This window comes from Parus major, chromosome 1A (genome assembly GCF_001522545.3).
Source record: "Parus major isolate Abel chromosome 1A, Parus_major1.1, whole genome shotgun sequence".
Taxonomy (NCBI): domain Eukaryota; kingdom Metazoa; phylum Chordata; class Aves; order Passeriformes; family Paridae; genus Parus; species Parus major.
The window spans coordinates 37,975,973-37,992,994 of NC_031773.1; the positions used below are offsets into that span (position 1 = coordinate 37,975,973).

The following is a 17,022-nucleotide window of genomic DNA, read 5'->3' on the forward strand; positions in this document are numbered from 1 at the left end:
GGGAGAGGAAAGGTTAGCTGAACAGAACTCACTGTTCTGGACGTTGGAGGTGCTGATGGACTTGTCAGCGATACCATCTCCTGGATTGCTAGCCGGAGTTTTAGGCGATGAAGGGGATTGCTGATTCCAATTTCTCTTTGAATCTCAGTATCGGACAAGGCAGACATGATAGCTCCACTCTTCACGTTGGCACGGCAGGCAGCGACATACCAGGCTGGCATCCCTAGCCAGAGCTGTCAAGAGAAAGGACATTCCATCCAAAGCACTGCTTCATTTCCCAAATGAAATTACAAACAGAGAGTATCCTGAGTTGGAAGGGAACCATCAGCACAATCAAGTCCAGCTCTTGGCTCTGCACAGAATAGCCTCAAGGATCGTATCATGTGCCAAGAGAGCTGTCCAAAAGCTTCTTAAACTCTGTCAGACTTGGTGTCATGACCACTAATAACCAATTAATTAATCACCAATATTAAATAATTAATTGTCAGGGCACCTATCAGTATGAATAAGCATGGTAACACACAAATGAGTATGAACATCTTAGTCTTTAATACAACAAAATTGTTTCAGAACCTTTGAAATTGTCACAATTTCATGTGAATTGTTTTTGCTTTTACTGAAATTAGAACTTTAAAGCAAGGTATGCTTTGAACTATTTTTAGAGCTGCCTCCATCCCCTGGGCTACTCCTTTCCCAGGTTTGTTAATGACCAAGTACTGGTACAAGTCAGTGTTACTGCCTATCCGATAGTCTTATGTACAGAAAAACATCTAGGAGGAATCAAGTAATTTTTTCACTTTTGTACTAAAATGGCTTTTTTTTTTTTAATGTAGTATACTCAAGGGGCACAATCTTACATTTCTCAGCTTTTATTTTCTGAGCAGAAATTAACCAAGTCCAGTTCAATCAACCTATCAGGGACAGACTTTACAGTAAATTTGGGAATAGTCTGGTACGGTGTCACATCCCAGCTAGGAATGCTGGTTAGAAGGAGCAGAAAAATGTGAGCACAGCTCCATCACCTGTGGATCCATCACTGTGGATTTAGAAGATATGTATTTATTTGCTATTCCTCTCCTTATGTTAGTCTTACTAGCCCAGGCCAGCAACAGCCTTCACCACTTATTCTGTCCTTGTACCAGAGGACCTACTGAGTGTGAATTATTCTTGTTTTTCTCAGCTTTCTCATTTTATGCTGCCTCATTAATATGTCTACAGCTCTTTTTTCCCAAAGGAGGCAATTTCATATCAGGGCTACATATATCTGAGGTTTTTAATCATGGTATGAAGTTCATTATGCTTAGCAAAGCCTGTGGGAAGAACATAAGCAGTGAATGCCATAATCACTGCGATTTTAGGAATAACATAATGGAAAACAAAGACCTAGCTAGGTGCATCTCAAGTAGGCCATCAGAATTAGCTGATTCCATTGGTTGCCTTTTTTTTTTCTCTTAATAAAGGCTACCAAAAGAGGACACAAGGTCAAGGAAATGAGGAAATTTACAAAAAAATCTGGAAAGCAGTGACAAATTGAAGGGATTTTAATTTCATTTGACACAGTAGAGGGAAGAAGTGTGTGGTTATTAAGAAGTTTATATTTTGTTTGGGAAATATTTCCATAGAAGATAGCTGTTAGGTCACAGGAAAAACAGACTTGACTGTCAGGTTGTAAAAGTCTGAGTAAAGCTTTGAGTCCTGAAGTATCACAGAGGTTGAGAAATGACTGTGTTGTGTTTAACTAAGTCCTTCCCACTGATGGGATTAGAAACTGCCCTCCATCTAATGCTAGTCTGAACCTTAAAAATATGGTCTGATTCCAACAAACTGTTACAAAATACAAAGTTTCATGAAAGAAAAAAAAAACAACCTAAAAATAAAACCTAAAAACTACATAGATAACACCCAGCTGCACTTAAAAGGCCATGAGAAAACCATGCATAGCTTTAAAATGTATTTCATCACCTTATTTATTTTGACATTAATGCTTTTCACAAATGCACTTGAAAAGCAGAAAAGCATAAACACTGGGAGTTATTCACCCTGCAGAAATAGATTAAACTCTTCGCTGCTCATTAGGTAAAATACTTCTTTAACAAGATATGTAAATTCTTCAATAAAACAGCTGTCTAGCAGAAAATTATGTTAGATGAACAGTCTCTAAAAAGAGAACACAGAAATCATTCCAGACAGAGAACTCAGATATTAAGATCAATAAGCTTTTCCAGAATTAATTAAGAAAACACAAAATTCTTAAAATATTTCTCAACTATGTCTGTGGTACATACGAACAACAAAAATAAATTCTAAAGCTGAAAAGCCCTGTAAAGTTTAAAAATGTCACAATATATTTTTAAATTTTTGTCTTTTTCTCCTTTGTTATTTACTTTATTGTTTAGTTGAAGTGACACATTTTTCTTTAGGAGACACACAGTGTCCATCTGCTTACTGTATGCACTGATGCTCGCTGAATAAACATACTACTCCTATCCTCGTATCTTTTTATCATCAGTATTCAATCTGCATTGACTACTGCCACATAAACTTCCTTTTGAGCTCTCCTGTGCTACTGTCATCATATTCCCCAAGAACTTCACAGGTCCTGACTTCTTCTCACAGCCCCTCTCTTAGACACTGGGAAACATATCCTATTTTTCAGAAAAGAATCAAGGAAAAAAAACATTAGGGCTTAACTTGTCAAAAGCTGCTTGAAACTGCAGATCACCTTGAAAGATGAGGGTATTGGTATTCAGAAGTGATAGACTTTTGTATGTTCATGTCTCCAGCAAATCAGCCTTTACTGTAATATTATATATTTCTGACTGATGTAAATCTGGTTACAGAACTCTTAAAGTCGTATGAAAAAGTAAAATAGTGGCCAAGGATTGTTCCATATTAACAGAGATTTTTTGGGAATGAGGATATAATCCTATTTTCCAAGGTGAAATACAAATACTTGTACTAGCTTTCTGCAGTTTTCATTTTCCATTAGGTACCTTCAGCAATTCCAATGTGAAGCAGAAATTTTGTGGACATTATCTGCTTTAATTTCTCATCTTTCATTTATTCAGTAGCATATTTCTGTCAAATGTTTGGAGAGAGATCTCTTTTTTCTGTTGAAGGGAAAAACTTTACAAGGTCTAACTGATGATCAATGGATGATAGCTCCAGCAGGCAGTAGAAAAACTGTGAATAGGTAGAGGTACATGGTATAGTAAGGAACAGACACTTGTTCTTTGAGACAACAAAGAGTTTGTATCTGCACTGAAGTGTTAGAGCCTTGCCATGTAAAAGTGACTGTGGATTTGTATAAGAACATTCTTACTTTCTGCCTTCTTCTTCTCCCCTCAGCATCTGTGTAAGTTTTTTTTGATTAGTTCCTTCACCTAAAGCATTCATTGATTATTTTGTCAAAACTGATGATATCTCTGCTGATTTTTTCTTGATTTCCAAAACCCATTCATTTAGGTCCTCCAAATAAAGGACAGCTCTCTGCACACTGGATTTCAAATATGAAGGCAATGCCTGTCAAATCAGAGAGACTTCAATCTGGAACTCCCACACTGCAGGTGAAAACGGTGAGAGGAACAGTTTTTTCCTCCATTATATTTTTAAAATGCAGAAAGCTACAAATTCTTTACATTTATTAAAATTAGCACATCATTCTACATAAAATTTCTGGAGTTCTTAGACATTTAGAGACTGAGTAATTCAAAGATTTAAAAACTTTGGGATTCAAGTGCATTTCTGGTCCTCATCCCACTGTGTAATTCTGTCTTACTTTTTTCAGCTCTAGTCTCTAATTTACACCATCCAGTGTCAAAACCTACGTAGTGCTGACGGCACAGCCCACAGGGGGAGAGGAAGAGGCTGTAACAGTCTCTTTTAAGATTTGTAAGGACAAGCACACAGAAGCAGTCTACAACTGCGACTCACATTTTCAAGTTATGGCCAACACTTACCTCCAGCCAGGCAACCACCGTTGGTCCATCCCACTGTGCAAAAGGCAAACCTTTTCTCCGAGCCTCTTCCAGAAGTTCATGTCTAAAAATGGACCAAGAGATGATAAATATGTGGGGCCATGTGTTGGGACAAAAAGACGCGACTCTGCCTTTTTGTGAAGGGTAATAACAGTGAAGCACAATGACAGGCATAGAAAAAGCACAAAACACACCAGTTAACAATACAGCTGTTCCTCCTGTAGAATGTGCTCTCAATCTATTCCCAATTCTCCATTTTTCCTGACATCCTTTTAAACATCTAACAGACAAAAGGTGAGGTTTCTCTCTTTTCTTTAGCCAAAGCAATAAAAAAATCGGTATACCCTATAATAAAGGTGTATCAAAACAGACATTGGTGAAGAGAAAACCAAGGGACTCCTTGTTGGGGGTTTCTAAAACCAAGACACTCCTCCTGAGACTAACTTAGCTCTGGTCTGGTACTGACTCAGTAAGGCCCAGAACTGGAAACTTCTAGACATGAACTAAGCATGGAAGTAATGCAGCTGGATCTGAGAGCTGTCTGTGTTCGAAACACCAAGGCAGCTGTACCAGCTATGCACAACACTAGGGTCAATGGTCACATTTGTACCTTAAATGTGCCATCTGTGGCTATTAAAGAGTTGATTGTATCTTTAGTAGTTCCATATTTGGATCTTTCAAATTATTGATTACATACAAAAGAAATCTACAAGGTTTTCTGATGTATATTTTTTTTATAATTACAGAATTGGTGTGATTTCTCACTTTTATACACACACATAGACGTATCTCTATTGTGTTGAACAAATACCAATCCAACTCCTGTATCTGCAGTTTTTTTGGGCTACAACTGGTGTATATGTAAAACACTATTCTCAAAGCTTAATTGATACTTTTAATATGTCTGTATTAAATATTTGTTGTAGTTAAGTATAAACCAGTCAGCAAGACTACCAGGAAAATGCTCTATATTAAAAACGTTCTTCAGTTATTTCACCAGACATTTCCACTGTGGTGATGGCATAGAAAAAGCAGTCCTTAAATGTCTTCTTTTTTTTTTTTTTTTTTCCTGGCATTTACCAACATGTTTTCAGCTGCCCCCTACTGAGTGAAACACAAAATAACTCTCTTTGCAACAAGCTGTAGTAAAAAACAAATTAGACAAGGGCTATGCTAATGAAGTATTAAAATTTGCTTACATTCCAAAATAACATGAAAATCTTGGAATTATGGCTTCAATTTTGTTCTGTCCTTCTTTATTACTACAGCCTTTGTGGTTCAGCCATCCCTTGACAATTCTTCCCCGCCTTAGCAGCCTTTCAAATATACATACTACAAAATCACAGCAGATAAAAGCAATGGAGTGATCTTACTTGTAAGGAGTAGTCCTTTGGGGATTTCTGCATTGCCAAGGGGACACACTGAGAGAATTTGGCTTTAGCAGAAAATGGAACTCAAATAAGAGATTTTGCATTCAGTTTTAAATCCCCAGCTCTGAATATTAAAAGAAAGGAAGCTGCTTTATTTTCTGAGTTTATGCTGTAGTAATACTTAGCAGTACAAATACTTGGCAGCGTTACTGAAGTTGATCTAGCTTCTCCTCCCAGACAGCCTTTGCAGCAACCTTTCCTTTGTCACTCAGATATCCCAAGCCACTGTAGAGCTATCCTTGATTTCTGTGAAAGCATAACCCTCAGTAAAAATGAGAAGTTGTTCTCTGGGTACATGAACACAATGTCACCTTCAGCAGCCGATGGGGATGCAGGAATGCCTTGTTCCCAGGGAGTGAATGCCTATGAAAGGTATTCACCTGCCTGCTCAGGAGAGCAGAATAAAGGCATGGCCAGACTCAGCCACATCCCAGCTACATGTGGACGAGGTATTTGGGTAGCAGCCTTCCCTTAGGGTTGGTTCTGCAGGTGCTGCAGTGGTGCTGTACCTCCCTCAGATGCTACAACATGGGCTGCAGGACACCTGCTGTTACCGGGTCTGAGAGCTGGTATGGCCATCCCTAGAGAGAGACAAGCTTTCAGGAATGCCCCTGCCTCACCTGGCCACTTTTGGTGTCCCATGTCAGAGCATGGACTGCACAAAGCCCTGGACAATGTGCTCCTTCCCTACAAGCAGCCCAAGCCTGGGGGGCAGCCCCTTCTGCAGCTGGGAGTCCCTGGAGGAACCTGATCTCAGTGTCTCCTTTATCTAGGCTACTCTCTTCAATTATCCCAGATGAAGGAGCAGTGCAGGCTAACATGCTAAGTAGAAAAGGAGATAATGGCTATGAGGGTCACTAGCCTTCCTTGCTTGTGCTGGTTTCCTGCTCCAAGCAGGAGAGCAGCAGCACCTGGACTACGAGGAGGTGGGGAGGAAGTCTTGGCCTCTTGGATTTGGTGTTAAACCTCTTCATGCCTTCAAGAAATAAGTTGCCTGGAGAAGAGGCATTAGCACTTTATGTCTCACTTCCATGAAAAACTCAGTTCCTTTATACTGGAATTACAAAGTACATATTTCTAGGGAGTCTGCTGTGACTCCACAACATTTGTACCAGCTGGAGGCTTGGTGTGCAGGCTTAGAATTATTCCAGTGACTTTCAAACCAGTACATTCTCCCAGAGTGGGAAAGTACTTCTGTTACTTCAGAGGCAGTCTGGCTCACAGAGCTAAAGGAAAACAGAGCTGTGGTTATTGATTTAGGCTGAAGAAAATGGGGCCAGGCCAGAAATGTGTGTGTGTGTGTATATATGCACTACAGCCAAAGCCATTATTCAGTTTGATAAATGTAATCCAAATGGTCTTTGCATGTAGAAGAAAATTTCTCTGAGTTGAAAATATTTTTAGCATGAAGTTAAAAATCCTGCACTTGGACATGCACATGAAATATAGCCATCCTAAGGGCTGTGCCTCTCTCACTGATGCAGAAAAACAGTAAAAGGGCTTTTAGAATATTTTGTTTACTTAAGAAGAATTTAATTCTTCAAAACTTATAATTCCTTCCTCAGATGATTCTTATAAAAGAATAATAAAGAATAATAAACAGCACTGCAATATTAAAGTTTATTGAAATTATAATTTACTTTTGGAATATTAGTCTTTGACTACTTCTTAATACAAACTAGGAGATCCGAACCTTCAGTTTATAAACCGAAATTTAACCCAGAATTTCTGTTTTTGACTATGGGATATATTCTTTAGCTGACAGTCAGTGAAAACACTAAAAAATGGTGTGTTTGGGGTTTTTTTGGTAATATGGACTAGCACTACAGAAAAAAAAATCCACCCTTTCATTAAGTTAAAACTATCATGTAGGAAAAAATATGCAGTGTTTTGACCAATTGTGCAAATCACTTGAAAAAGGAATCAAAACAGTGACCTGTTTTGGAATAGAAAATATTTTAGAATGGACAGGATGTTGTCTACAGTTGTCCTTATGGGATATAGTCACTGGCTTCCTGAAAGCAAAACCCTAAAGCAAAATACTGGTAACTGCAGCTCAATTTTCCTTGCAAAAACATACAATTGATCACAGGAGAAAGAAGAGACAAATACCCTAGAGCTTATCACTCCCTCTTCCCTTCATTACAAACACAGGGGAACATGAAAAGCATTATACAGCCAGTCTAATTTAGGATGTTCTTTGGGGAGGAACTGGGGATTTCACCCTCCTCAGACTCTGTCAGAAGAGTATGTTATGATGCATCCATGTTGCATTGGTGAAGAGGAAGGGAATTAAAATGCAATTATTTCCATGCTTGCTTAGGTTTTTGGCAGCATATGAAAACAAGCTGATAAGGAAAAATTGACATTAATTAGGCATTACTAGAAATGCCATTACTTTGCAGATAGGGCTTAAACCACTTACTACCACTGGAATGAATTCCAAATTAAAGCCATATTTTTAAAGATAACATTATTACTCCTAAAAAACAAAATCCTCTTCCTGGAGATATTATGGAAGTAACTGGAGTATGCTATTTAAAATATATCATTACTCTGAGCCTGGTTTTGTAAAGCCTGGAAATTTCATGAACATCAACAGTTTAACATCCACCCAAAATCTGAGAAACACTTTTTTTGTGTTTTAGGGAGTGCCTCATAAAGTGGGCTGTTTCCACATTTCTATCAAGGACTGTAAAGAAAAATGGCATCATGTCAAGTTGTGTTGTGCAGCTGTGTGTTGGAGAAGCAGAGTTGCTTCCCTAGCACTGACTTCTGATGTTTAATCCTCCCTGAAATGACTTGCTAAAGACACTGGGCCAATTTGTCTCAGCACCATTTATCCACCAGCCAGGTACAACTGACTGCCCAGATCAGCCTAAAAACCTGAGAGCACAGCTGTCTCATAGCATGGGGACTTAGGAGTGCTTCAGTAATCCCTGGGACAAGAGAGGTTCATGGAAGCAACAGGAAGGCAGAAATAACGAGCAAAATGATGTTACTATCCTGCAAGTCTACTTCACATGTGTTCTCTGGTACCAGGGAAATTCTAGCTCTGTAGCAGCAGCTGACATCAATCCATTGCATAAAGCCCAATGAACTTTATTAAAAACATAAATAATCTTTAATTAGAATTTGTGTAGGAAGTTAATGCTATCTTGACTAGGCATGGCATTCAGCAGCATTGAGTTTTCCTCATGAAGACAAGGCTGCCCCCCACAAAGCAAACAGGCAATGACAGCTGAGGATTTCCAAGACACGTAACGCAAACGCTCTGTGCAATACACGACGTCCAGACATTGTCTTGGTGAAACGTAAACAATATTTCAACACAGATCTTCCTATTTCTGCAAGTAATAGGATTTACTCTGGTATCTAATAGGGTTCACATGAAATGACCTCAGGGATATTACACTGCATAAAAATGTATAATGTCTCTTAATTAAAACATAGTCACAAATGTGAGATAAATTGAAAAGGAGGCGCAGTGAAGTCAAGAGCCGGATCATGTTCATAAAACACAAACAGAATTGATTTAAAAATTTGGCTAATGGGTACTTTAGACTGTGAAATGGCCTTTAGTCACAGACATTTTCTCAAACAGAAAACAGATTGAAATTTTTACCTAGGACGTCCTCTGATTATTGAGACATTATTACGATTATTATTATCATCAAAAATATTAAAATGTTTCATTTAAAACAGAGTACTGTACATGATAGGCTTCTGGAAGAGAACCAGACAGAAAAGACAGACCAAATATGCTGTATTATCTGAGTAATCCTATGATTTCAAGGTAAGATTAAACACATCTGCTACTTGAAATCTAACATACCTTCAAAGTCTGAAAAAACCTGGAGACAAGATTTCTAATGAATTAAACTGGAATTGGATTTTATCCTTTCTACTGTCATTTGCTAAATACTTAAGACATGCCAGAATACTGAAAGTCAGGACATTGCATGAAAAAATAAGAGCTGAATTTGTGTAAGTTAATAATATCTAATAAAAATAACAAGTTACATTTTATATGTTTATTTTCTGCAAGAATATAAATGGATTTAATGTAGGAAGACGAGTGGGAGGTTGGGGAGAGATTCAAGACTTCATATTGCCACACAGTACAGATTTAATTTAATCTGAAAGGATCCAACTGACTTAAAGACTGCACTAATTAAAAACTATGCCAGATTCTGTTTGAACTTTGACACTTAAATGATCTGGATTTTAAATTATTTGAAACCCTCATTCTCCTTTCTGATACCAAATATCAGGTCAGACTGGAAACAACAGACAAAATCAAATTTCCACTGTTTTACAAAATGTTTTGTATTCAGCTTTAAGGAGTTTTCAGAAAAAAAATGACTGAAATAGAGAAATCAAGATGCAACTAATAATCAGAATGTTTTTAAATCTATAAAAGAAGGAAGTATAAATTCCACAGTATCCCAGATAACAGAGTAACAGTGCTGTGGATATTCCATGTTAGGTGTACATTTAAGTTGCATGCAAACTGAAAGGGCAGCATCCTTTTTTTCTAAAGATGTTTATTAGGCTAAGTGAAGCACTTTCAGGAATGATTAAGACAGACTCTGACAAACAGAGCTTCAGAGGGCTAGTATTGAAAACCAAATAAAACAGCTGGGGAAATAAGCAGACCTGCATCATACATAGTCTTGCAATCTTGTGTGTATTGTACTACATTAGAAACCCTTAGTGTTCCCAGGCTGATCAAATGCTATCAAATCTATTTTTATAAAGCAGTTTCATAATCACATATTCTAAATTAATGTGGCAACCCTTCTTCTCTAAGTTTTGTACCCTTTCACGTCCTGAAATTTCCTCCTTAAGTCTGCAAGTTCTTATTCAAGAAGAAATAGCATTTCTATAATAGATCAAAGAAGAGATGAAGATTTTAAACCTGATATTAGGTTAATAACTACAAAAACTAAAACAAATAAAAAAATGAACTGGTGAAAAAGAAAACAGTAAAATTATATGCACAAATAAAATATTTTTGCATATATGTTTGCTTTGAAACAACAGCATGAGGGTTCAAACAGAAAAAAAAAATTTAGCCTGTGAGTCTTCCGTGGTTTAATTAAACAGAATTTATGCCTTAACAGCATTTGTTAAACTCATAATTTTTCCAGTGACTTTAACTCTTGAATGTCTTTGTGATTATGGACTTCAGACCTCCCAAAATGTGTTTATTTTCTAAAAAAAATGTCAGAAGTTTTCTCCAAGTAGTTAACTCATTCCGATAAGCACTTTAGGAGCAAGTCCTGACCTAAATTTGTGTATGCTTTCAAGGTTTACCATTATTCTGAATACTTTGAAAGCTTTCATTTTTTTACATGGATTCAGTTTTCTGCATGGATCTATTACATAAGATTCACGGAAAAACAAAAAAAGTAGTAATAAAACATAGAAAATAAACATGGTGCTGAAGATTAATATGTTCAGCAGCCATGGCATTTTAACTTACCCAGATATGCTTTTCATGAGATGAAGAGAGATGAATGGAAAAAAAAAGCACATAAATGTTAATGAACATATAGTAGTCCATAAAAAAAATAAATAGTATGATAAATAAAATTATATCACCATTGTAACTACAGAAATCTTTGTAACTGGTCTTTCAGTGCTTTAGAAAACTTAAGTGCTCTTGTGAGGAGCAAGATGAAATTGTCAAAATGAGATTTTCATTGAACTCATGTTGGCTATTAATTAGGTACCACTCAGCACAGCACATGTTCCATCTACAATACATATTCATGCCAAAGATCTGTAAACACAGCAAATGTGGAGTAGGTTTTCAAATCAAAGCTTTTTGCTTAGATTTGAATAACTTCATAAGGGATTTTGCGTAATCCCAAAAATTTTGATAATCTCAAACCTGTGGATTTAACCAAATTACCACAGATAGGCAGTAAAATTGAGTGGACTACATACCAAGGTTTACTTTCCTATATGCACTTTAATAATATTTTAGCAAAGTATCTCATAGTAATCATAAATGTCCTAGAATTGGTGTAAAATTTGGTTTGGTTTTTGTTTGTTTTTAACATGCAGATTTCATGTACACCGTGACTAACATTTTCAGTGGCTATTTATTCCTGGAAGCATTTTAATTTCAGCAGTCATACTAACACTAGATCATCAGGAACAACACTGGTATGAATGATCTGCCCTCTAGGTAACATATTATTGCCAATAGGTATAGTATATGGAGAAGAAATTAGGATGTCATTGCTGATAATAAACTTTCTACATCATCCATTAATTGCCATCTTAAAAAAGAAAATTATAGGCCCGAATGAAACCCAGACACCTCAAAATAGCACATTTCTATGAACAAATTATTTACATAGATCTAGAATTGCTTGGTAGATACTGCTGTGATAAATGTGAGATGAAGAACCTTTGCTAAGAGGAGGTTGCAGACATTTCAGTCAGTTCAGAAGGGCACTGTTTTTGAGGACTTAGATTTTGTTTTCATGCGTGCAAGATCAGCAGAACAGCTGAGAGAGAGGAGAGAAAGTGTGACACAAAAAGTAGATGGAAACAAATGGCAAATTTATACACAGAAAATTTAAGACAGGAAGATTAAGGAAGGGAAGGACAACAAAAGTATATAATATAAGTACTAGAGAACTATTAAAAACTTACTAAATCTGATGGAAGTAGCACTAGAATTGAACATGCATTCACAATTCATGCTCATTTGTTACTGAGCTAATTGTAAAGACTGATGTGATCACCTTTGTTGAAAAAACTTTTAACTTTGAGCCTTTTGGAGTATATTGAAACAGAACTGCTATTTGTTACATTTTTCACTGAGTACTCCTTTGGGTATGTGTAGAGAGAAACAGGGGGATTGACTGGAATGCAAGTAATTTTCTTATAGTTTTAATGAGCTGGCAGTTTGCAGTCACTGGGGTGTGATTTATGGGACCTGAAGGCCATGATAGGAGTAAAAGATCAAGGGACATTCTGTCACTTCCTGAGCACCTTGTTAGAGAATAATAAAATACACCAGGGAAAAAAATGGACCTTTATTTCTAGGTTTTATCTTCAGGGTGTTTTGATGGTTTGGGATTTTTTTTGTCATAAGACAACGAATTTATCATCATTTTCTTACATTTTCCTTAGACATATAGTAATATATAAGTTGTGTAGGATTTTTTACTCTGCTGTGTTTTACCCATTCTTCCTTTAAATCCTAATTCTACAGTTAATCTGATAGGATACTTATATCTGCTGGAGAGAGTTGCTTAGAAAGCCAGCTGCATGCATCAGGGTATAAGCTTATATTTATCCTGAAGTTCCAAATTGCAGAGGATATTCTTACATATGTAGATAAGACAGGGACTAGAGCCTTGGGGGTTTATGTTTGATTAAAAAGTTGCAATCTTCTGATATAAACAGTCTCATCTTTTATGAGGAAGAGAATTTTAAAAACTTGGCAAAGGATAAAAATATTATTTTTTTCAAAAGTACTCTTGTAAAAAGTAAAATATATTTAAAGTATGTGTTAGATATGGAATATAATATGTTGTATCGTTTTTTTCATCATCAGAATAATCTAAGAAAGGTTTAATAATCCTCTGCAAAATAAATACCCATTTATCTTTACATTTGCAAAGCTAAAAAGGCTCTGACTATCAATGTAAGAGCAAGACACTTTTTTAATATTGCAGAAGCTTTGACTGGCTAATGATTTGAAAGTGTTCCAGTTAAAATATTTGATAAAGGAATTATGCCTAAAAATAAAGTTCATCTTTATGTGGGTCAAAGACTAGACACTGATCCAGGCAAGAGAAAACCACACTGCACACAGCAGACAATCCTGAACTGCATATCAGAATACTGAACACCTCTTTCCTTCACCAGAATGAGAAAACAGGAACACATTTTGCTAGAAAGGGAGGAAAAAAACCCTAAAGATCAGGCTAAAAGCTCCTAACATCAGGGAGTTTTTCATAGATGAGGTAGGAAGGCATGAAATTAAATGCAAAACTTGAATTTTCCTTTGAAGATTCAGAAAATAAAAGATTGGAGGTGAAAAAGACATTGTATTCTGAAGAGCTACATCAAAAAATAAATTGCATATGTTTAAGGTACAATAGTGTTTAATAAGCACTAAGCATATAGGTAGATGGCACAGAAAAATATCCTAATTAATCCAACTGGATTAATTTTTCTAAAACGTGCAATTAAAAAAATCATTAGAAACAGCTATTTGCATACTGCAGAGGACAGAAATTATTTGTAGTCAGAAATACACTACATCAAATTCTAATTGCACTTACACAAATGAAACCTAATTAATTAACCTAATTAAAGGGGCATCATGTGGATTCAAAAGAAATTACATGACAACTGCAGTGTTTCAAACAAAATAGTCCACAAAATTCCACAAAATAGTCTAGCTAGATATTTTTTCAAGTTGCCTGTTGACAGAGATCTAAAACTTGGATTTGCCCATTAAAAAAATGAAAGTCTGTTTATGTAATGAGATTATCAACATCTATCCTTCCTTTTTTTTCCCCCTAAGTAGAAAGAAGAGTCAATCCAACATGCTCTTCTGTTCATACAGTGCTCCTGCTGTTTAACATGTAGTCAGTTGAGACTTAACAGCATTGCAATTCTCTCTGCAAAGTTAATTATAAAGCTATGAATCATAAGAATCTCTTTTTACACCATAATTTTACATATGAGAATTGCTTAGGTCTTGATTTTACAAGAGTTTTATTCATGTATGTAAGCACATGTACATGTCCTGGCACATCAAGGCTCTCCTGCAATGCACTTGAAGCCAGGAAGCTGTATCTGGCAAACAAAAACTTGTAGCTGTGGAGTAAATCCCCCCAAAACCAGGTTCTTGGGAAAGAATGGTTTACTTTGATTTTCCTTGGAAAATATAAACCTCACATCTTAAGCTTGTTTTGGAAATACGGAGTTAATATATTCTTGTCCAAAGTCAAATCAAACAAATATGAAGAGGCTAAAGTACTGCTCTTGACTCCTATTAATAAACTGGGGTATTTATCAGCTTCTGGACTTGGGTCCTGCCATCATGATCCAGAATAGCTGTCTTGCACGTGAATTCTTTTTCAGGGATTTTTGTAATAATTTGTACAAAATATACAATGATAACATAATTTGTCCTTGGGATTGCTGCAGAAGGGATGGCAGAAGCCCATCTCCCACTGCACTAGCAGCATGCACAAGGTCAAATCCACCTCTGAGAGGCAATCTAGGACTACAGAGCACCCAAATGTCTCTCAAACCTTGCCTTATGCTGGTGCCTTACTGGGGATACAATCAGCACATCCTGTGAAATGTCAGTGCTATGACCAATCATTACACACTTTCACAGAACATATGACATACATATGTCTTGTATTTCTTCAGAGAGACACCTATTTGTTGCTACATTGCATATTGCTGCAGATAACATCAAACATTACATTTGAGGAGGGTTCCTGGCCCTTGGAGCTGTACTGCACTGTACAAAGCAAGACTCTAGAGCTGTATTTGCCACCAGTGAAGCTTTTAGCTAAGGGTGATTTGACATCATTCCTGAGTAAAACTGTGGATGAGGAGAAAACAATTGGTGTTCACTCAGATAGTTATAGCAAAAAGAGAAGCAAACACAGCTCTATTTATTGATAATATTTCAAGCTTGGCTGAGTTCATTGTAAAAGAATATTTTCATAAAGGGCTCAGTGTATGGTATTTTAGTGAAAAGGACTGTAAAACATTTATACAGCTTCTCTTAAGTGCCTTAATTTGTCACCTGTGATGAGGTCAGTGGAGATATGCACTTTTAAGGGGAATACAGTTTTATTTTAGCCACAGAGTTATCTACTCATTTTCTGATGTATGAATTGTCTTGTGGGACACACACTGATCAACTTCTGCTGTTCCAGAGGACACTGTGACTCTACCTGAACCTTTCAGGAATCTTTACAAGTTTCAGTAGAAACTGGACTGACCTGAACTTCCCATGCTGGGTTGTGGCTTGGGCTATCATGACCATCCTGTGTGAATGCCAAGTCATTGTGCACAGTTTGCACAACACCCACCAAGGATGATGTCATGAACATACGAGATAGTGCACACACAGTCACAGAGAATGGTAGCTGGAGTCAACTACAAAATTCAGAAGTGGAATTTTTCCATTTTTCTGTTTTCCAGAGGGAGACTGGTTAATCACTAGGAAAAAAAAATACTAAGAGAAAAGCTCTGTTCTTCATTTTCTGATGGGTGCCTTCTGAAGAGTTTATCTTAATTAAAAGGTATGGTTTAGAGGAGTGTAAACTATTTAAATCATTGGGGGGTTCAAATGAATGTAACTGTGACAGACGGTATCTGTGTCATAATTCTAATCCTAAACCCTGAGTTTTCTTGAACAAGTTACTCTTTAGGCAAACAGGCTCCGAAATTCCTGGCAAAAAGCAGAAGATTCTGTACACAAAACCTCACCACATTTTATATAGAACAAGTGAAGTGAAATACAAAGTCCATTAAATAATAAAATAATAAAAATCAAATACATATACATCCCAACATCACCTAATTTCACAAAACAATTAATAACACCCTAAACACTTTAAATACACCTTACCCCCATATTTTGTTTCCTAGAACTGTGTGCTCATTTTACAAATAGTAAGACCTAAAAAGCTTCAGTATTAACCAAAACTGTCATTTATTTAATGTCTGAGAGTAAGCATCTATGGATGAGTCAGGCAACTTAAATTCATCTTTTCAGCTTATAAGAGATGTTTTAGTATAATTTAAAAATTCTACACAGCTTCCTTAATTTCTCTTTGATGCCTTAGGAGTAAGACTTGTTCCTAATAAATCTACTGTAATAACCAAATTTTGGATGAATAGACACTCTTGTTGGAGGTTTATAAAGGTCTAGCATATCATTGAGACAAACTGTTAATTACATTTTAATGACGTCTAAGCAGTCAATTGAAACTGAAAGAAATTTTACATCTAAATAGCATCTTCTAAACAAGAAGCAGGGAAACCTTCAAATTTAGGTTAATGACACTGTAATCACCAGAGAGAGAACTGGTCTCCAGAATTACCATACTCTCTCATTACACTTTTCAGAGTGAAATGTATTATTTAGTACCTGATTGCACACAAACAAATTGGGCTAAAGCACTATAACACTACAGTGTGTTCCATACCACGCTTGCTTGAGGCAGCAGGTGCCCAGGACACCTGATGGACCATTAGAACCTGCTGCTGCAGCACCTGGCATCACAATTTGAAATGTCATGCATCTTCATCCCTGGGGAAGGGGCATCTTTGTGGAATTACTGATGAAATTAAATATATTCAAAAATGCAAAATGAGAAATTTAGCATTTTAAGTATTTCTCAGTTAAGAGATACCATGGATATAATTTTAACAGGAATCTGTTATTTTACAATGACAAACTAAATCAAAGCAGAGTCTGCTGAAGACGATGACTGTGAGGTGCCCCTGCCCAGAGGGGCAAAGATTTAATTTCAGTTAAGTATTGTTAAAGTGAGAGGCATGGGCAAGAGGGGAATTCTATCCTCTGCCTCAGAGGATGTTCCCTG

At 36.6% G+C, this 17,022-nt stretch overlaps 1 protein-coding gene across 13 annotated transcripts in view; it reads right to left on the reverse strand.

Annotated features, from left to right (window-relative positions):
• PPFIA2 (PTPRF interacting protein alpha 2) overlaps window positions 1-17,022 on the reverse strand; it is a 283,735-nt gene that overhangs the window by 16,202 nt on the left and 250,511 nt on the right. For 8 of the 13 annotated variants that reach the window (XM_015628393.3, XM_015628390.3, XM_015628392.3 and 5 more), the window contains 3 exons: window positions 10,896-10,904; window positions 3,960-4,041; window positions 33-233 (listed from right to left, as the gene is read on the reverse strand). In XM_015628393.3, the coding sequence (XP_015483879.1) occupies window positions 33-233; window positions 3,960-4,041; window positions 10,896-10,904 (292 nt within the window). The remainder of the gene's footprint in view (window positions 1-32; window positions 234-3,959; window positions 4,042-10,895; window positions 10,905-17,022) is intronic. The other 5 variants (XM_015628391.3, XM_015628403.3, XM_015628395.3 and 2 more) reach the window with 1 other exon arrangement.